This window comes from Arachis hypogaea, chromosome 19 (genome assembly GCF_003086295.3).
Source record: "Arachis hypogaea cultivar Tifrunner chromosome 19, arahy.Tifrunner.gnm2.J5K5, whole genome shotgun sequence".
Taxonomy (NCBI): domain Eukaryota; kingdom Viridiplantae; phylum Streptophyta; class Magnoliopsida; order Fabales; family Fabaceae; genus Arachis; species Arachis hypogaea.
In genome coordinates, this window is record NC_092054.1 from 140703589 (window position 1) to 140725058 (window position 21470).

At 31.6% G+C, this 21470-nt stretch overlaps 1 protein-coding gene across 1 annotated transcript; it reads right to left on the reverse strand.

Annotated features, from left to right (window-relative positions):
* Positions 1-112: 112 nt before the first annotated feature.
* Positions 113-5048, reverse strand: LOC112777374 (pyruvate kinase 1, cytosolic). Its single transcript, XM_025821724.2, has 16 exons — positions 4751-5048; positions 4149-4245; positions 3767-3864; positions 3424-3579; positions 3140-3217; positions 2929-3060; positions 2595-2672; positions 2402-2473; positions 2167-2256; positions 1832-1976; positions 1514-1602; positions 1260-1355; positions 1059-1126; positions 793-892; positions 660-719; positions 113-558 (listed from the first exon to the last, which is right to left on the reverse strand). Exons 1-16 carry the CDS (start codon positions 4817-4819, stop codon positions 406-408), a joined length of 1581 nt encoding a protein of 526 aa, XP_025677509.1. The 5' UTR covers positions 4820-5048; the 3' UTR covers positions 113-405.
* Positions 5049-21470: the final 16422 nt, after the last annotated feature.

Consider the following 21470-nt stretch of genomic DNA (forward strand, 5'->3'; position numbering starts at 1 on the left):
GGTGCTGATTTATTTTCCAAGTTTAAATTATATTACTTTAGCAGTTATTCAATGTAATTTCTGAAATTTGGCTTGCAAATGGATTTTAACTGGAATGGCTAAACTAGCAATATAGTTAGAAACTGCTTTTGTCTGGAAAACACAACAATACAACAAAGTCTCTACTTTCTCTCCCATTGTTCAGAGGAGGAGGAAACACACAATATAACAAAGGAGGAGCAGCAGCACAACCACTCTAAGTCAACGATTAATAGTGGGGTTCAATAACATAACATGTCTCAATCCAAGAAAATGAGTGTGGCCACATTCATTAACATGAACATGTACCACTTTTGTGTATTTCTTTTGTTAGTAATTAAACATAGAAAATTGATAGAAGGGAGGCTACAGAGATCTCAGATCTGATTAATCTTCAAGCTCAATAATTTTCACAACTGATGAATCACCAACCTTCTGGCAAACAACAACTCGGTCATGTGGCTTTATAATGCCGAAAGCCTTGCCATGGTCTAAAGCAACCTTTAAAATTGATTCATTTGCTCCACTTTTAGATTCAGCCTACAGATAGATTACACAATCAAAATTACTTCACAACACTAAAGCGCAATACCAAATCGTCCACCATGAATTCCATGAATTTTTACAATTAAATAACTTACGGGATGTTGAGGATCGGCCAGCATAGGGAAAAGGCCTCTGATAATGAGTGATTGCCTTGCCTGAAATGGGATCATAAAAGTTAATGCAATGTCAATGCAATCTTTAGTTTCAAAGTTAATGTGAGTTATGTACCTCGAAAGCGCCCGTGAACGTCCATCGGAGTTGATCGGTTTTCAGCTGAGGAATAACAACAGATATCACAGGCATAGTAGGCCTATACTTAGCAATCAACCTGCATAAATACCAACAGATAACTTTAATAATAATGTCTTCAAGAAATGAAGCTTGCAAAAGAAGAAAAAAAAAAATGATTGAAAGAAAGAATTCAACTTTAAGTGGAATGAGATTTTTTTTTCCTCTCTTAATAAGGAGACATAAAGTAGGAGATAACATAAAACCTTGCAGCTCTTCCAGATGATGTGAAGCAAATAATAACGGAGGCCCTAACCTTGATGGCTGCTCGTACCTGTGTATTTCGACGAAAAAAGAAACAGAAAGCTTCCTGTTACTGCATCCTTCGAGGAAGCGAATTGCAGAATGGTAGTATGAAAATTTAGTAGAAGTAATCCAAAAGTATTTAGTGACTAGAAGAAAAGTACCGCAGATGAAGCGATTGATTCCAAGTGGCTCATCGGTTCTCCAACATGTTTGACAGTCTTCTTGAAATACAAATCTTGATTATAAACTTTCTCTGCCTGCATAGAGCATTGTAATTGTTATCATTAAGCATCAGCTAAAGAATATGTCAACAATTTAGCAGAAGAAATCAGATCATGTGGTGGATTGAAGCACTTAAGCCAAGTAACTGCGGAACTGTGACATGATCTTGTTTCAAAGTAAAGTTCAAACCTACCTCGGCACAAATTTTCCCAACAATAGAAATGGTCTCTACAGGGTATAGTCCCCGCAACGTCTCCGCCCCAAGGAGAATAGCATCACTGCCTGCAATGGAAAAATGAAGAGAAAATATCTATTTAGAATGAAGTAACATGATATAACTGTAAAATGTGATGAACATGATAAAACTGAGAATACAAAAATGAGCAACAGAATTTTGCTTATGTATCTAAGTCGAGATTTTAGAAAATTCTATGGTGCCATCAATATCAAACTAAATCAGACAGGATTTACCAAATACTCAAAAGATGCTTAAGTCAGAAAAAGAATTTACCATCCAACACTGCATTGGCAACATCAGTTGCTTCAGCACGAGTAGGTCTTAGATTATCGGTCATAGTGTCGACGACACGTGTAACAACAACTGGCTTTCCAGCCATGTTACACTTGTAAATAGCAGCTTTTTGAAATAAAAACACCTGTCAGAACCACACAGATAAAATGATCAAGATTCTAGTAACACAATCAAACCAAGATGCCGAAAAGTAAAACTAAAATAAAGAATAAATGAGACAATATACAATTATTATCCGTTGTATGTAAACCACTCACCCCCCCCCCCCCCCTCTCTTTTCTTCTCTTCCTCTCTCAACAGAGGTAAAAACTGACCTTCTCAGGTGGGAGATCGATTCCTAAATTTCCACGCGAAAGGATGACACCATCTGCTTCTCTCAGTATCTCATCAAAATGGTTCAATCCCTAAGAGAAATCAAATAACAGAAGCAAGATGCAATAAAAATCACAATCAAGTACACTCACCCAAATGATCTTGAACTACAGCATTTTTGTGTCATAAAAGTGGAAACTAGAGAGACTTTTTTCCAAAGCATATAGAAAATGTTACCTCTATATTTTCAATCTTTGCATAAACCTGTGTCTGCTTGAGGTCACCTAATTTAGACAAAAAATCACGGGCCTAGAGAATGGAAAAAAAATGCAGCAATTCATTTAGTATTTCAGAAGTTTATAATAAAAACTAGGCAACATCAGAAGAATTTAGAAGAGACAATATATAAGCTATGAGGAGTAGCACTTACATGGCGAACATCTTCTACATGCCGAGCATACAGTGAAAGGAAATCGATATTGTTTCTAACACCCCATGTGCTAATTACCTGAAATATCAAGTGAAATATCATGAAGAACATTTAGATTCACATTACATGAACATAACAAAATTGTATTGAATGATTGTGACAGTAAATGATATTTGGATTTCCAGATAATAATAATATATAAAGAGAAAATATGACATTTTATACACAAATTTAATAAGGTATAAATTCAATGGGGAAGTATCATTCAATTCTCTCCATTAAAAAAGAAAAATGAATTGAAGCATTCATTCTCAAGCAAAGCTCTTGTAGTTACCTCCTTATCCTTATCAGTAAGAGTGGGAAGATTAATACGAATCTGAGAAACATGTAATGTATATAGTGACCCAGAAAGTGTAGCCGAATTTTTTATAAGACAAGTGACATCGTCACCATTCACCTCGCTGACCTGCATTTGAGTTCAATACTAATTCAGTTACTGCAAGAGAGGTGAGAAAGAAAGTTAATCAAGAATGCAGTTTCATTACCTCCAACCATACAGAAGTTGTTTCACTTCCAGTAAACAAGTATTTTCCAATAAAAATAGTATCACCCTTCTTCACAGCCTGCATAGTTATCAAATTCAAAGCCATAGTTAAGGGGACACCCACATTGTACACATAATCAATATAACAAATGTCAAGAATCACAATGATGCAGTATTAGAACAACTGATTAAAGAAATTTCGCAAGTGTAAGAGGTTAACAAGCTGTTAGAAAACATTTGCAAGATAGAATTAAAATATGCAAGACTAGGAAAAGGTATGCTGACCTTTGATAGTTCACTAAAATTTACTGGCAAGAGATTCGGTGTAGCTTCTTTGCTTTGATCCGGAGTTAATACAACTAATGTATCTGCTTCGAGGGAAATTGGTCGATCGGTTCTATTCACAACTTGTACTTCTGGACCGACCGTATCTAGCATAACCTGGATTGAAACAATAACATAATCACACTTCAGAAGGTATTTGTACACAGAAAACATAAAATTAAGAATGCAAGCTATGAAGCGAATGTGTTGAAATCACATTTACTTAATGATATGTTGTAAGTAATCATATGCATGCATTTGCAGAAAGTTAAGTGAGTAAACAGAAAATGTGTAACATGCTTACTGCACAGAGTTTCTTGGTAGTTTTGATAGCAGCCCTCAAGTTTTCCAATGTCTCTTGGTGGTATTCTGGATCTCCCCACGAGAAATCAAATCTTGCAACTAGTACATGGTAACAAAAGAAGAATGAGATAATAGAAGCAGTGATTCCAAACAATAAAGGAAGAAAAGCAAACACAATTTTGTTCAACTCTAAATGCATCGTTGATTCTAAGCTTTTTAACAATATAGCAAGAAAATAAACGAACTAGCCGAAAATTGCCATCTAACTGTTCTTTTTCAATAGCTAAGAATCAATCAGGACAATTTGAGAAACAACTAAATATATCTACAATCAATTTTCTAAACAAATATCAGAAAGAATCAAGGGTTGCCATGGAGAATACCAGACATTCCTGCATCAAGGCAACGCGAAATTGTGTCGATTGAACGAGACTTTGGACCGAGTGTGCCAACAATCTTAGTCATAGCTGGAAAGAAACTCTGCAAAAAGCATTTCAAACACTTAAACCAAAATCCAAATAAGATTTATCACTAAGAAGACATCATTAGGCAGGGGTAAAATCGTCTCAAAGTTTAATCCGAGACATTCATATTACTACTAGCAGGGAAAAGCACTAAAGTAGAACCATCAATGCACACAACATGATGATTGATGAAACTCCAAAATCTCCACACAACAATGTATCAACTTGCTTTCTCACAATCACAGTGCTTAAAAGAAGATCAGGTCACAAAACCATCACAACACCACACACACACACACAGATATATATGTATATATGAAAAAGAAAGCACTTCGATTTCAGCTTGATCTGCCAGATTCATTAGGATCAAGCAAGCAAACAGAGCAAAAGTAATAACACAGAGAGAGAATCACTCCAAAATCCAAGAAAGCACACAACAGTAGGGTCAACAAAAGTTGACTAATTTTCAACAAGATCAAAAGCAACACATAAACAATTGAATGAAAGAGAAAGTTAGTTACAGGCTTAGATGGCTCAAGTATGGATGCCATCCTGATAGGTTCTTCGAGAAGCATAGGACTTGACTGCATTTTTTGATCAACAAACACACACTCCAATGATCACAGCAGAGAGAGAAGCGAGAAGAGAGAATTGGAATGGATGAATCAATGAATGAGTAAGTAAACAAAAATAAGTAGTTGTGTTTGAAGTGAAAGATGCAACTGTTCTGTTCGGTGCTGCCATAACACAAGAAGGAACTCATATTATATATCATTGCACCACGCGTCCTCTTCACTCTGTAAAATTCAATTCAACACTTTAGAAACGAGGGACACAAAACTCAACTGAAAACGAAAGAAAACAATGGATTAGATGTCAATTTACTTTTGTCACTGTCTAAGTTTCTATTTATTTATTTGATATAATATATCATGGTTTTAATATTTTAATTTTGATAAATAATATTATTGTATATAATTATTTAATCATATATATTATTTTAAGTAACTACTATAACGTAATAATTAAAAAAAAATCATTTTAATGATAATACGTATATAAAACTTTTTAAAGGAACCAAAATTAAATTCAAATAAGAAAGCAACCGGTGCCAATTGCAATATTATTAAAATTATTATTGTAAAGTTTATAAATGAATATCATTATTATTAGATTATTACTTGAAAGTTACGTTCCCCGGCGTTTACTTGACGCTTTCTAATTTTGATATTGGGTTCTTAGTGTGTGTTTAGATTGATTTTTATTAAATTAGAATTTAAATAAAAGTTATTTTATAGAATTGATTTTAGATAAAAATAAATTTGTGTTAATATAATTTATGTTTAGTAATTTTATATTAAAATTAATTTTAATAAAATAAATATTATTTATATAATATTAATTAAAATTATTTTTAGATAGATAATTATTAGAACAAACATAACATTAAATTATAATATTATTTTTTAAAATATATAATTTTTTTATAATTTTTTAATATATTTTTTATATAATATTTTTTAATATGTTATAATTTTTTATTATTGTATATTTTTTTAATAAATCGTATTATAAAAAGATAATAATAAATATAATACACAAGAATTACCATTATAAAAGTGTACAATATTAAATAAAAAAATTAACAAAAAAATAAAATAATAAATAAAAAAAAGAAAATTCATAAAAAAACAATAAAAATTTTTATACATAAAACAATAACATGTACAAAGAGTAAGATTGGCATAAGGAAATTAAAGAAATGCAAAAGCTAGTTAATAAAATACAGAGACTAGAATTCGTTGTTTCTTGTAAACGTGGGTTTAAGTACAAAATCACATCTACGTATGCAGAAAGAAAAAATAATCAAACAAAAAATTAAAGCATTGAAAAAATTTGAACGTGATTTGATTTCACCCTTCAAACGGTTAAAATAAACACATCTATAATAGTATTTTTTAACAATATGTAAAATTTGGTGTGTTTTTTTTATATAAAAATTACAAATTTAACTCTTTAATTTGTTAAGTTTAAGAGTGTATTTAGTTTGCGTTTTTATTTTCTATTTTGCAAAAAAAAAAAAAGTTAAAACATTGAAAATAATAAAATTTTATTTTCTATTTTTACCTTCTATTTTTACTTTTTTCTTTATAAAATATAAAAAATAGAAAACACTGAAAATAAAAATAAAAAAGCAAATCAAGTGCATCCTAACTTTTTTTTTAATTTTTAAAACACAAAATTTACTTTCTAATATGTGAACTTATAAAACCTGACATTCCGATTTGTGAGTTTACACAAATCTAACTTTTTGATTTGTTAATTCCCAAAATCTAAATTCAACTCTCCTCAATTCGCATCATTAGTTTTTTTTCCCAATTCAGTGTCTCCAATTTGTGTTTTGAAATTTAAAAAACAAAATATACTTTATATTAATTAAAAGCCCACAATCTCTCCATAACTATAAACAATACATCCTGGGAATCCATATAAAAAAATGAGGCTTTACATAATAGATTAGCTAAATGTTATTTTTTTAATGTGTCTTAAATGTTATTTTTTGATAAAACAAAAATGTTATTAGTATGTTAAAATTAATCATTAATATATATATTATCAAAGATAAAGAGACTTAAATCTATAACTTTTTAAGTAAATATAGAAAAATTATGTCATTTAAATTATAATTCATTGACTAATTATTAATATATTAATATATAAATATATGTGTACTTTAATTTATTTTTAATATGTATTTATATTTTAATATATATTTTATACTTATAAATAAATTTGATAAATAATTTTAATACACATATAACATAATCGTTTGTGTAATAATTTTAGTTATAAATTTAATTTTAATATATTATTAATATAGATTAAGTATATATATTTAACTACACAACGTTATATCTTATATGACATAAATAATCATAAAAAGATTGGGATGATGGGGCAACTGATGATATGGAATGAAGGAATATGGAATAAAGGATAGAAAGGGCGTCAATGTGGGTCTTCGTGAAGTGTGTGTGAGTTATTAACTTATTATAATTGACGAGAAATATGTGTCAGTGTGTGAGTATTACCAGTGGCGATGAGGGAACAGCACCTTGGTTTTTGGATACACAGACGCACACAAGGTGTTTGATATTTTGACCAGACTGAAGGAAACAGCGGCAGCCACCGAAAACAAAACAGGTAGCGACTTCAGAGAGGGGCAGGGCAAAGTAAAAGTGTGGGCCGCTTTCAGGAAGAACCGCTCCGTCCTATAACAATAAGGTCGTTAGATTTAAATTTTGGGTCCCCCTTCACTTTTATAATTGTATTTGAACCCCACCTTTGACCTTTCCGCTAAGAAATGAAATTTGATCGGATTAGTTGGCAAAAGATGTGACAGTGTCGTAACATTTGGATTATTAAATAGTTTTTATTTAATTTTATTTATAAATTTTATCTATTATTTAATTTTAAAATTTGATTTTTTATTTTATAATTATTATTTTATTATTTATCATTTATATTTATTAACAATTAAAAACAGTAATGAAATAGATTTTTTATCCGTCACAAAAAAAAAATAGACATTTCATCAATTGTGACCTTCATAAATATTTTAACAATGTGAATCAACGAATTTTTTTATCCGTTACATTCGTAAAAATTAAAAAAGTCGTGTTTGTTGTTAATGCAATCGATTTATTTGATACCAATCGATTGATAAGAAACGAGTAGTGTCAAAAAATCAATTGGAAGTATAACACAATCGATTGAATTGCGTACTAGAATATGAATTTTTTTTGTATTCAATCAATTGGAAGTACGACACAATTGATTGAATTTCGCACGACAATATGAATTTTTTTATATTCAATCGATTGAATTGCACGTTAGAATATGAGTTTTTTTTGTATTCAATTTATTGGAGTATAACACAATCGATTAAATTTTGTATGGGAATATGAATTCTTTTTTTATTCAATCGATTGGTGGTTGTTTTGGAAAAAGAAAGATCTCCCTCACCACAACTAATAGCATTAAAAAGATAGGAATTAAACATAAAGAGCATGAAAACAATTCTATTGATGGTGTATAATATGAATGAGACGAGGAGAGTCTCTAAGAATTTTGATCATATTGCCAAGAAAAGAAAGACTATGATAAAAAAATTCTTTTATAATTCATGTGTTGGTTATTTTCATCAAATTGATATACATAAAATGTATTACATAATATAATTTACATTACTATTTGCCTACTTAAATTACCTGCATGCTAAAGAGGACTTGTTCCATATATCCCTTGTGTAATCTTTTACTTTCATTTAGATTAATGTTATACTTTCAATCAATTTTTTAACATTATTCATTTCTTACTAATCGATTGGTGTCAAATAAATCGATTGAATTAACAACACGATTTTTCTAATTTTTATAGATGTAGCAAATCAAGAAAAAAAATTCGTTAATTTAAATGGCCAAAATATTTATAGAGGTCACAATTAATAAAAAATCTATTTCGTTGTTGTTTCTAATTGTTAATAAATATAAATGATGAATAATAAAATAATAATTATAAAATAAAAAATAGATTTTAGAATTAAATAATAGATAATGATTAATTTATAAATCAAATTAAATAAAGAATATTTAGTAATTATTAAAAATATAAAAAAAACATGCTTTATTATTGACAACATTTAATAGTCCAAACATTACGGGACCGTCAAATCTATTGTCGGATTAGTTAAGAGGGTTACACATTTTCACTGGATAACAATAGTGTAGAGGAGAATTTAAAATTCACCGTAATGAATAGTTCACATTAATAAATAGTTTAAAATTTAAAAGTATGCAAATATTTTAAATTACTTTTTATTACACGTTTGTTTTAAATACTTTTATGTATAAATCAAATTAAATAAATTCGATTATTTAGCATGCTAAGTAATAAATCGAATTAAATTGATTCAATTTATTGTTGGAGAAGTATGTAATATGTAAATCGAATTAATCTAATTTGATTTACCACTATACAATATATACATAATAAATCGAATCAACTTGATTCGATTTACTACTGATGCAGCTTATTTTTTAATTGTTTATTTATTCTATATTAACTTTAAAATATTTAATGTCAATAAGAAAATACTTACATTTTTTATTCAAATAAAATATCAAAAAATCAAAACGAATAAGGATAGAAATTCAAATTTTGTGTTTTAGTACAATTTCTAAAAAATCTACATTTTTACAAACTTATAAATTCAAAACAGAACAATAAACGATTTCTAAAAATTTGTTAAAAATTATCATTTGACTCATTAACATCTAAAGAATCACTATAATACTTCCGGCATTTAGTGGCGGTTATGCAGCAATATTGCGACAGTTTTTCATCGCCGCTAAACATTTTGCGGCGGGTAAATAACCGCTCCAAAATAGGTCGCAGAAAAATATTTAGCGGCGATTTCTGGTAACCGCTGGAATAACTGCCGCGAAATCAGCGTTTGATTTTGTGGTGGTTTTACTTGTTGCCATAGTTAGTAAGAAAACTGCCTATAATTTTAGCATGTACGTAAAATGGAATATGTTTTGCGGGGTTCATTTTTTTTAATTATTGCAAAAGATTTAGTGTAATGCCTTAATATTGGAAGTGAGGGTGTTTTGCAAAATTCTGGCGACAGTACAATTCGCAGAGGGTGAATTGTCAGGGGTAGATTCTGGCTGACACATTCATGAAGACAATACGCAAAGGGCGGATTCTATTTTTTTAATATTTATATAACAATACGCAGAAGGCGTATTGTGTTATTTAATATTAAAGTGACAATATACAGTCTGCGTATTGTGAATACACAGATTGCGAATTGCAAAGACACAGACTGCGTATTGTGAATTCACAGATTGCGTATTGTCGTTTTCTAAATAAAAAATTGTAATTGAAGTACTATAAAATGAGGAACGGTATTATGTTGATTGAATGTGAGAGTGTTTTATTTTTTTGAGAATGTAAGAGTATAAAAATGGAGAGAGGTATTAGTTTGAAAATATATTATAATGGTCAAATCTTTCCCCAAACATCTGAGGGTGTGAGTTTTATTTGTGAGAATCCACGTGATATTGTTATTCCTTTTGCAATAACATATGAGGAATTTAAGAGTATACTTTGTCAATGTGGTGATAATCAAGTATTAAAGAGAGTTGTAAATATTTTTTATAGACAACCTGTTTTAGTGTTTGGTGGTTTTGTTCAGTTTCAAATAATGCATGTGGTTGACGAAGGAAGTATGCAAGGGATGTTTTCGATCTACCAACAAACACGGGCACAAGTGTCCGTTCTCAAGTTGTATGTTGAGTTTGAAGAATTAGTTAAGGTTGATTTACCGGAGGCTAACATCGACTGGACAATTTATAACACTGAAAGCGAAGAGGAATTTGAGGGCACTTACCATATTGTTGGTCCAACTGAAGAAGTGGGTGATGATGATATAATAGTTGAGTCTAACGTAGCAGATGTGACAAATGCACTGATGAGCCAACATCTATCTAGAGAGCCTTCTTTCCTTAGCGCTTTGAATGTAGACGCTATGAATGCACCAGAATTTCCTAAGTATATCAATTCAAGTAAGCAGTTATTATTATTATTATTATTATTATTATTATTATTATTATTATTATTATTATTATTATTATTATTATTATTATTATTATTGAATCGTAAAGCAATAGTTAGAATTATTTCTTGTTATTGCTGTAGATCCTGTTGTTGTTACGAATGGTGAATTTGTTGTTGGCATGGAATTTAGTTCTAGAGAGACTGTTATTGCAGCAATTAAAGATTATACCATTCGCAGGGGAGTGGATTACTGGGTGTGTGAATCTAAGCCAACCACTTTTTATGCTAAGTGTGTACAATACGAAACAAGTTGCGATTGGCTTATTAGGGCTAGTCTTATTAAGAGAAAGTTTTGTTAGGTTATAAAGCGATACAATGGTAGTTACACATGCACCAGAACTATAATTTCTCAAGATCATGCCAAGCTAAATTCAGACATGATTGCAGAGGTGATAAAGCCATTGGTTGAAGTTGATCCACCTTTGAAAGTGAAATCTGCGATTGCTGAAGTGCAGTCAAAATTCAATTATACGACAAGTTACCGCAAAGCATGGCTCACCAAGCAAAAGGCAATTGCGAACCTTTTTGGTGGTTGGGAAGCTTCTTATGAAGCTTTGTCGTCGTGGTTTGAAGCAATGGTACAAAAAGATCCATCAGCAGCAGTCGAGATTGAAACTGCACCAGCATACCAAGGGGATGAGGTAGTCCAGGATGTTAGGATACTAACGCGAGTATTTTGGAGCTTTTATCATTGCATCAGAGCATTTAGGAGCTGCAAGCCAATCGTACAGGTAGATGGGACACATCTGTACGGAAAATATAAAGGAGCTCTATTAGTTGCAGTTTCTCAGGATGGCAATGGCAATATTGTGCCTCTTGCATTTGCCGTAGTTGAGGGTGAGACTTCTGATGCATGGCACTTCTTTCTTACTCATTTGCGCACACGTATGGTGTCTCGAGATGGTGTTGGACTTATCTCTGATCGTCACGACTCTATTACCTTAGCAATAGCTCATAGTAATGGATCATGGGAACCTCCAAGAGCTATCCGAATGTTTTGTATTAGGCACATAGCATCTAACTTTTTGAGAAATTTCAAGGCACCGTATTTACAGAAGCTGATAGTCAACATGGGTACGTAAATTATTGTGAAATAACGGCGTATTTGTTTTTACAAGGCATATAACATCCATCTTATTGATTTTGTTTTCTTGGTTATTTACAGGCTATTGTAGGACTGTGCGTGAATTTAATGTGCAGTATGCAAGATTGCGTGAACGTGGTGAGGCTTACACGTGATGGCTTGATCGAATCCCACGACAGCAATTTTCTTTGGCATTTGATAATGGATACCGTTGGAGTCATATGACCACAAACCTAGTAGAGTGCATCAACGGAGTATTGAAGGGAGCGCAAAATCTTCCTATCACGTCACTTGTGAAGGCAACTTTTTATAGACTAAATGAGTTGTTCACTAGGAAGAGGGTTGAGGCTGAGGTTCGAAGGAATGCAGGACATGTATTTTCTGAATATGCTAGCAACAAACTACAATCAAATCAGCAAGCAGCGGAAAACATCCAGGTTAACCTATTTGACAGGCAGAATGAGATCTTTGAGGTACGTGAGATGCCTAGTGGTATCGAGTATGTGGTGAATCTCCGTCAACGGTATTGTGATTGTGGTGAGTTCCAGACAGATCGAATCCCTTGTTGCCATGTCTTTGCGTGTTGTGCAAACCAACGACTTGATTGGCAACAATAGGTTCATGAGGTATATAGGATGAATGAGATAAAAAAGGTGTATAGAGCACAGTTTAAGCCATTAGGAAATCCAGCAACGTGGCCGGTGTATCTAGGACCAAGACATATACCTAATCCGCGGGTTTCCAAAAGGCGTCCCGAAATAACCCGCTTCTTGAATGAAATGGATATGCATGATATGCGTGGTCCTAGGCGTTGCAGGCTTTGTGCAGGCAAGGGCCACAGTCGAAGTAGATGCCCTCATCGTGCAGGGTCTAGTGCTGGTGGATCTGCACCTATGTCTTAGTGCATTTGGTTTTTCCTTCATTAGGAATTAGATTTAAATACTACTTCATCAATTATATTAAATACTACTTTATGAAATCCATGTGTACTCGAATCTGATGTGAATTTATAAAAATTCATAAGAATTACAATAGCAGTCTTAAATTAATAGATAAATAACAATTATTTACTAAATGTCTTTTTCACAGATTTAGTACATTTTTTAACTACCTTCTTGATTGTAGAAGGGGTATATCTACTTGCACTTCTACGTGTTGGGTCAATCCTCAGATTATACCCTTTACCATGAATATATAGAGTATCCGCCCTATCCGCACCTTCCACACCACCTATATGACATCAAAAACCACAATAATAAATATATCACAAGAAAACATTAATATATCACGATAACGAATACACAATAACGAATACACTAATATATCACAATAACGAATACAAAAATATATCACAATCATACACTAATATACCACAATAATGAATACAATAGTATATTATTACCTGCATCATCATCACCATCGCTGTCACCGTCACTATTATCCTCGCCATCATTATCATCCTTCGCCATTGGCGCCTGCACTTGAGGAAAATCAACAGCATTACTAAAACCAATCCCTCTGGAGACACTCTGGATCGAATCACTCTGAATCGATTCAATAGATCTTCTAGCTCCAGAGCGTGAAGAGGGGCTACGACGTCGTAGTCGCGAATCAACAGATGACCGACCCAAAACAATTTGAGGCGATTGTCTACTACACTGCGGAGCCTGCTCGTTAATTTCAGGAGGTTGCGGCTGGAATTATTGCACTTGCTGTTGAGGGTCCAATAACTCATTTACCCATTGCGACGTGTCTGTTTCAGTTACCCACCGATACAACTGACGATTTGAAGATTGCTCAGCTGCGTTCCTTTGCTATGACATAGAGGGTCGATAATATGCTTGATATGGCAGCATCTGTAATGAATGTAAGTCATGGAATAACTAACTAAAGAATGAGGCTCCAGGCTCAATGTACGGTTGTGTGTACGGGTATTGGTATGGGTGCATGATAGGTTGTGGCTGTGGCTGTGGCTATGGCTGTGGAACATAACCAGCTAAATGCAGGTGAGCCCTATATTCGTCATTATACCATTGCATATACTCTTCAGATGCTTGATAGTGCACTACATGATCACCAACCAGAACGGAGGTCAAACGATTTGTCCATCTCATAATGTATGCATAATGCTCATCTCTCCAATCTTTGTTCTTTGGTCCAGTCAGGACCACGTTGTGAGCTTCTGCAAGCATCATAGGTTCACTAGGAACTTCCTGCTGTAAACCAAATTGTCTTTTGACACTATCTGATGCATGCCATTCAATGCACTCAAATGATATCAGTGGCACAGTTGCACTCCATGTTAAACGATGTTGCAAGATTTCATTAGGAACTACAATGTTTTCCATACGTTCATGGCTGTACGGGTTCCACACAAACTGCAAACGCGTAACAAAACGAACATATAAACATAACTACAAAACAATGCACAATAATAATAAAACTAATAAATGTAATAAAAAAAACTTATCCCATTTGCAGGAATATCATCTGCCTAATATGCGAGATGGTCCACTTTTTGTAGCCATAAAATTGCAAGCACTAAGCAATCCAACTGAAATAAAATGAAACTATATTATACTAAATCGATATATTTAATCATATATTTGAACAATACATACTGAATCATTCATAGTAACATGTTATATTAAGATAAGTAACTTTACCTGCACGCAAGCGAAAAGCTTGGTTGCGATCGCACAGGTGCTAGGAACGGTAACCGTTCCCAAGCCCATACATAAAGCAGCGCCAATTGACCATCCACATCTTTATAATTATAACGGGATGCCCAACATAATGTCCTATACAAATGTGCCAGGCAAGCGGAATTCCAACTAAAGTCCCTAATCTCAGCAAAATTACGGAACAGAGGCAAGAACTTCCAGTGGACTGTCATTCCAGACTCATCACAAAATAAATTTGTGCCGAACAACAATAATATATGAATCTTTACGTACATTTGTCTGCCCAGGACGGTATCTAACTGCATGCGCCGCTTTAGGGTGCGGAGCCATGCAAGTTTGACACCACTTCCTTTGTGATCAGCTGCAGTAGGTACTATCGCAAATTGTATCATGAATTCATTTTCGAGGCTACTACTACTGCTATCTGTAAATCCTGACACTGATAAACCATCCGTAGGGAGTCCAAAAATCATTGCAACATCTTCCAAGGTAATCATGCATTCATCGTGTGGAAGGTGGAATGTGTGAGTTTCTGGGCGCCACCGCTCAATCAAGGCATTGATAAGTCCATTGTGCAAAGTAAGTCTTCCTAGTATCTGAGATATGTGATAAAATCCACTATCCCGTAACTCGATTTCAATTCGAGGATCATACACATCTTGGTGGAGATATCTTGATCCCAAATCTCTTGAATTCTGAAACAAATTGAAAAATATAATGAGTATCAACAACAACAACAACAACAACAACAACAACAACAACAACAACAATAATAATAATAAATAAATAACCAAAGATAAAAAATAATTACATATGTTGGACGATCAAGATATTCAACAATATGATCTTCAGAACGCGTAATGTCACGAACCATATTCTGCGTTTATTTTTTTCTGAAAAAAGTATATTATATAAACTTTATTAAATGTGAATTTAAACATTCATATTTAAATTAAATTTGAATTTAAAAAATTAACTCTTATTTAAATTTATTACATTTAGATATTTATAAAAAAATCAAATATGTTTAATATGTTTAAAATATATTTAAATTAAAAAATATTTGAAATCAAACTTAAGTATATATTCAAATATATATTAATTCAAACTTAGATATATAGTTAAATTTGAAACATGTTTAATTTATATCTAAATTCAAATTATAAATATATATTTATTCAAATTTAAATAAATACCGAAAACCAAAATATAATTAAAGACATTTAAATATGTATTTTTATGTATTTAAATTTTATTCAAATTTAAATTTAAATTTTAATTAAAACCAAAATATATTTAAAGTCAGATTTGAAGTCAGATTTAAATATAGATTTGAATTTAAAATATATTTAAATTCAAATTTAAATTTATAATTAAAACCAAAGTAAATTTAAAGTTAAATTTAAATATATATTAAATTTAAAATATATTTAAATTCAAATTATAAATATATATTTAGATATGTTTAAATTTAAATTTAATTTTATAAACAACCCTGAAATATAGTAACGTCAAATTTACTTTAAATATATATATATATATATATATTCGAAATATATTTAAATTGAAATATTAATATAAAATTAAAACTGAAATATATTTAAATATCTATTTAAATTTGAATTTTTTAAAATATAAATTAAAATCACAATTATATTTTATTTTCAGATTTAAATAACTTAAATAAAAAATTTTATTTAAATTTAAAATATATTTAATACTAATCACTAATTAACATCATCATCATTCATCTAAATATATAATAAAGGTATAATTTTTATTTATGTATTTTTTTTACTACTAATAAATAAATACTATTCAATTTAAATAACAACTATACATATTATTATCACATTATTTCTATTTCAAATTAAAAAAATACACAATTAATCTACTAATTATATTAGTAATATTAAAATAACTTACTTGTTAATTTTTGAAGGAAAAAAATCTTGGCAAATGATGATGGAAGTCTCGTGTAGGAGGAAGTATGGAAGGACGGAACTAAGTAAGCATTGAAGAGTAGAAGGAAAAGAAACCGAGTGTGTGAAACTGTGGTAGTGTCTCTGAGAGTATATGCAAATTGGAGAAGGTATATGCAAATTGGAGAGAGACAGTAATTATTCACCTTATTCACGGGCTTGCAGGAGTTCGACATGTGTCGACCATGCACGCAATACGCGTTCTGCGTATTGTCAGAAAATACGCACTTTGCGTATTGTGCTTCCCGAAGAACACGCCCCCAAACCCCCGTTAAACACCATTTTTTCTAATATCTTCGTAAATCTCACTTTCTTCATCAATTATAAAATAAAAATCCGTTTTGCGGCGGTCACAAACCACCGCCAAATTCATTATTCAAAATTCATTTTATCGATTTTGCGTATTTTATTTTATCTATTTTTTTAACTTTAATTTATTAGAAAGTAAATAAAATAAAGAACTTTTAATCAAATAAAAGTACAAAATACTATAAAGAACATAAAAATATATATGTAAAAATAACATATATAATAAAATAGTCATAAATACATTATCCCTTATTATAAATTAAAATGAGAAAATGTTAGAAAAATAAATATTAAACACAAAAAAGTTAAATTCAATAGTATCTATTTCAGTTGACTCAAACTCATTATTTTTGTTACATGTCATGATTACCAAAAGAAGAAAGTCTTGCGTGCAATGAAATCGGTGTACTCCCCAAAGAATCCATCTCTGCAGCAACCTCAGGTGGCAAATTGCCTCCTTACTGTCATATTAGATATCTCATAAGACGCTCCATCGTTTGTCTCTTCGTCTTCTCTTCTATTGCCTCAACCTTTAATTCTGAAATCATCCTCTGATACTCTTCAATTTGCACACCAGTATAATACTGTTACCAAAATTTTGGGTGGGACATGGTCCAACACCTAAGGCACGAACTTGTGCAAGTGAACCATTTTATAAAAGCTGCTTGGAGGATTCATCTTGGCTCTCAATATTCGCAATTGCTTCCAACAGATATACCAGAATTCGAGTTATAATGATTTAAAATTAGCATGATAAATACAATAAGAGAAGTTGCAAAATATTGTAACATTACTTACATCAACAACACGCGCATCGGCATGGATGTATGAGCCATTTTTTTTATGAACCGTGGTCTACAACTCTCCTCTACTAATGGGCTTTCTTCGTACTTTCTCCTATAACATTGATGTCGACACAATCATATAAATAACTACACTATATTTAGAAAAATGAAGCAAAATCTTAAAGCAAATAATTATTTATTACCTCTTCGTCTTTTTGTCTTCCCAATGTTTTAGAGCCCCCCAATATGTGTGTAAATTTCCTTCAAACGATTTAAAGCATTTTGTTTACACTTTTTCTATGAACAAATAACGAAAAAAATATAAATGAGACTAGGATGAATATATAAAATTTAAAGATATTTTTATGTAGACATACATATGCTTTAGGGGAAATAATACAAAATACCATTTATTACTTTTCTTTCTTCCTTCAAGCGATATTTAAGGAACAATTTTCAGTGATTTTCTTCTATTCCCAATGGACGATGCTTAACATTTTTCTCAAGAGTTTTTGTTTCATTGTAAACTTACGATACAAGTTGTGTCTTGTATCTTTCCAGTTCTTTCCTATCCTTTGCATTATTTTCCGCTTTATTTTTCCTCCGGTGTCGTCCTTATAGTGAAAGACCCGCTACAATTATTTGTCATTGTTAGTAACCAAAATCAATAAACAAGCATAAGACTATGGTAATGCGAAGAATATCAATAACAAAAAAGGCTACTTAATGAAAAAGTATAAGAATATAAGAATCTAGATGACATTTAGTCGTAATTACATATAAGATAGAAATCATGATTTAAACATGTGAAACACAGAATATGAAAATTTAACCAGTAACATAATTTACCCATGCTAAAGTTTTTACCCCAAAAAACTGATAACTAAACTGTCTTAATATGTCGAAACTAAAAGATCTACTTTAACCATGTTGCATGCATGTTCCTTGTTAGCTTTGTTCACGTTCTTTCAACTCTCTTCACAGATAGAAAACTGGAAATAGTCAGCACCCAAACTCCTAGGAAACCACTTAATAATTCAGCTGCCTGACCAATTGGTTGCAACACTTTATTAAATAGGAGTATGATCTTTGTATTTAGAAGAAGTGTTATAGCCTCCTTGACGCTCAGCTCAGACCCTTTTGTTACGCCGTCCTCTAAGAAATATATTAAAAAAATTGTAAGATAATCGTTGCACAAAAGGAAAATAGAAGTAAAGGAATTTAAAAATAATTATTGATAAAAACAGGAGGGAAAAAGTTTACCAATGACAATAACTTTCCAATAATCTGTATCTTTGCGTTTCTTGTCATTGTTCCGAACTTCGGCTTTTTGGGCAGCAAACAAATAATCAATGTGGTCATCAAACAACTCAACTTCATCCGCCTCTGGGTCATAATCTTCATCCTTAGAAGGTTTATCAACCACTTCATCGCGATACTGAATCTTTGTGCGTTCTATGGGAGTTTGAGGGTCATCACTTGTACTTGATGGCGCAAGGCGTCTATCATTGCGCGGTGCACGAAATGGTTCATTATTACGGGATGCTAGAACACTATTAACTGAGGACAAAACTGGAGGAACTCTATCACGTGGTTGCTCACGTGATATCCAAGCTCCTCTAGGCATTGATCCAACCTTAAGGCAAGATAATATCATTTAGAATGATATTGAACAAAAAGAATGTATTTAAAATTATAATTGAATTCATAAACTAAGAATTTTCCACGAAAAAGTTACAAAACGACTCAATGATACAATAAAGGGCTACATAATTTTAACATAAGCTTATGTAAAAAAATGTTAACGACAATCACTCATCATAGTATCCTCAGTTTCAGCATTAGTTCCCCTATGTAACACCTTTACTACCAGAATGCCACACTTTCGGCTACGCCACTCTGATGGTGAGGAGTATTACGATGACTTCCATATACTTAATAATAAAATAGGAGCCTTCAAAAAACTTGAAGCCGTATAATCTATTCTTCTAAAAGCCGAAAATACTTTTGGTTTGAAAAATCACATACATACATACAAATCAATCACAACCACTTAAATATATATATATATATATATATATATATATATATATATATATATATATTCAATAGCTAAGTTCTTTATACCATAACTTACAAAGATAACCATCAAAACTCCTAACCCTCTTTACAAGATACAATATTAATGGCGAGGGATAAATAAATAACAATTAAACTAATATAACAATCTCGAATAAGCAAAATGCAATTAAATTCTTCGTAAGCTTCTTCATCCGATTCCTGAAAAAGGTAAAGTTGTAGGGGGTGAGAACCTAATCACATGATTTCACCATGGATTTTCAGAATTGTTATAAGAAGATATTTAAAAAGAAAATTGTTTTCAAGCACAGTGATTATCGCTTATCTTATGAATCTTTAAAAGAAAAACAACGATTTAACATCCAAAAATCCAAAACCTTTCTTTTAAGGAAATTAGTTAATTATCCAAAATCCAAAATCTTTCTTTACTTATAAGAAAATTTTAAAAAGTTTTCTAGACTGTATGAATGACCAACCTGTTCCAAGTATAGGTTTATTTAAATCTATGCTGAACCAGCTTGATTTTTCATACTTAACTAAACCTCAATCAGAAACCAATCACGGTCTTTAGTCCATCACATAATCAATCAATACTATCATCAACTCATCACCAATACTCAATCACAAAAGTACTATATCAGAAACAACCCTCAACGCCTCCTCCACCCTCCAAAGGGATCTCTCAGAAACAAACATAGGCAATACAGATAAGAAAAGTACAGGTATAGATAGCATTTACAGCAAATAGGTCAGATAGAAGTTAATAACAGTTAAGTAATCAGGCAAACTAAAACAAATTCAAACACAAACAAAGCATACAAATGCATATGATGCATGCCTATTCTACGGCTGATGAGCTCATCTGTCGGTTATATAGCCAACCCGACATGTCCTAGTAGCTACCCATTGGACAGTCCCTCTGTGTGCGCATCCCCAAGCTCAAATATCCATGGGTAAAATCCCTAATCTCAAATTCATAAATATATGCATGCCCATCGAGGAATCCGGGGAGTTAAAGTGCTCGGTCACATCTTTCGACAGAGGGCCAACAGAGTATCGAGTCTCAACCTAGAGCAAGTAGGGGCAAGCCACTGCATCTATCAAGGAAAACTTATGTCTCAGATATTCTAAATACATAAGCCATATGAATATTTCAATCATAATTCATCAATACCCACATCATTCTCAATATCATTCAATTCATTCAAAAATCATACTTTAAAATCAATCCTCATCATCCTATATACAAATTCAATCATCATCATTCCTCCCATTTCATTCATCAACAATTTCAAACTCAAAATGTGATATTTTTTTAATAACTCAAAATCAAATCATATAATCCTTAAATTCAAATCTTTCTAAATAACCACCCAAACGTAGTCTCCAATTTTTATAAAACTTTCGACAGCATCCCCTCTAAAACTCAGATTCTGCCACCCTTCTTAGGTCCCATCCAAACATTCCTCAAACCCTTCTCAACCATTTTCAAATAGAAAATCATTTCCAATAATCAAACTATTTCCAAATATCAAATCCTTTCCAAATTTGTTTTAAACCAAATTTCGATATTAAATCTCTTCCAAACCAAACCAATTCCAATATCAAATCTTTTCTAAAGTTAACTCATTTCC

Bases quoted from the DNA above. Each gene is read 5' to 3' on its own strand.
- LOC112777374 (XM_025821724.2), bottom strand. From the start codon at position 4,819: ATGCAGTCAAGTCCTATGCTTCTCGAAGAACCTATCAGGATGGCATCC. The intron at 3,865-4,148 runs GTATTCTCCATG...ACCATGTACTAG, and splicing joins CCTTGATGCAGGAATGTCTG to TTGCAAGATTTGATTTCTCG. The intron at 1,977-2,166 runs GTCAGTTTTTAC...TGGTTCTGACAG, and splicing joins TCGATCTCCCACCTGAGAAG to GTGTTTTTATTTCAAAAAGC.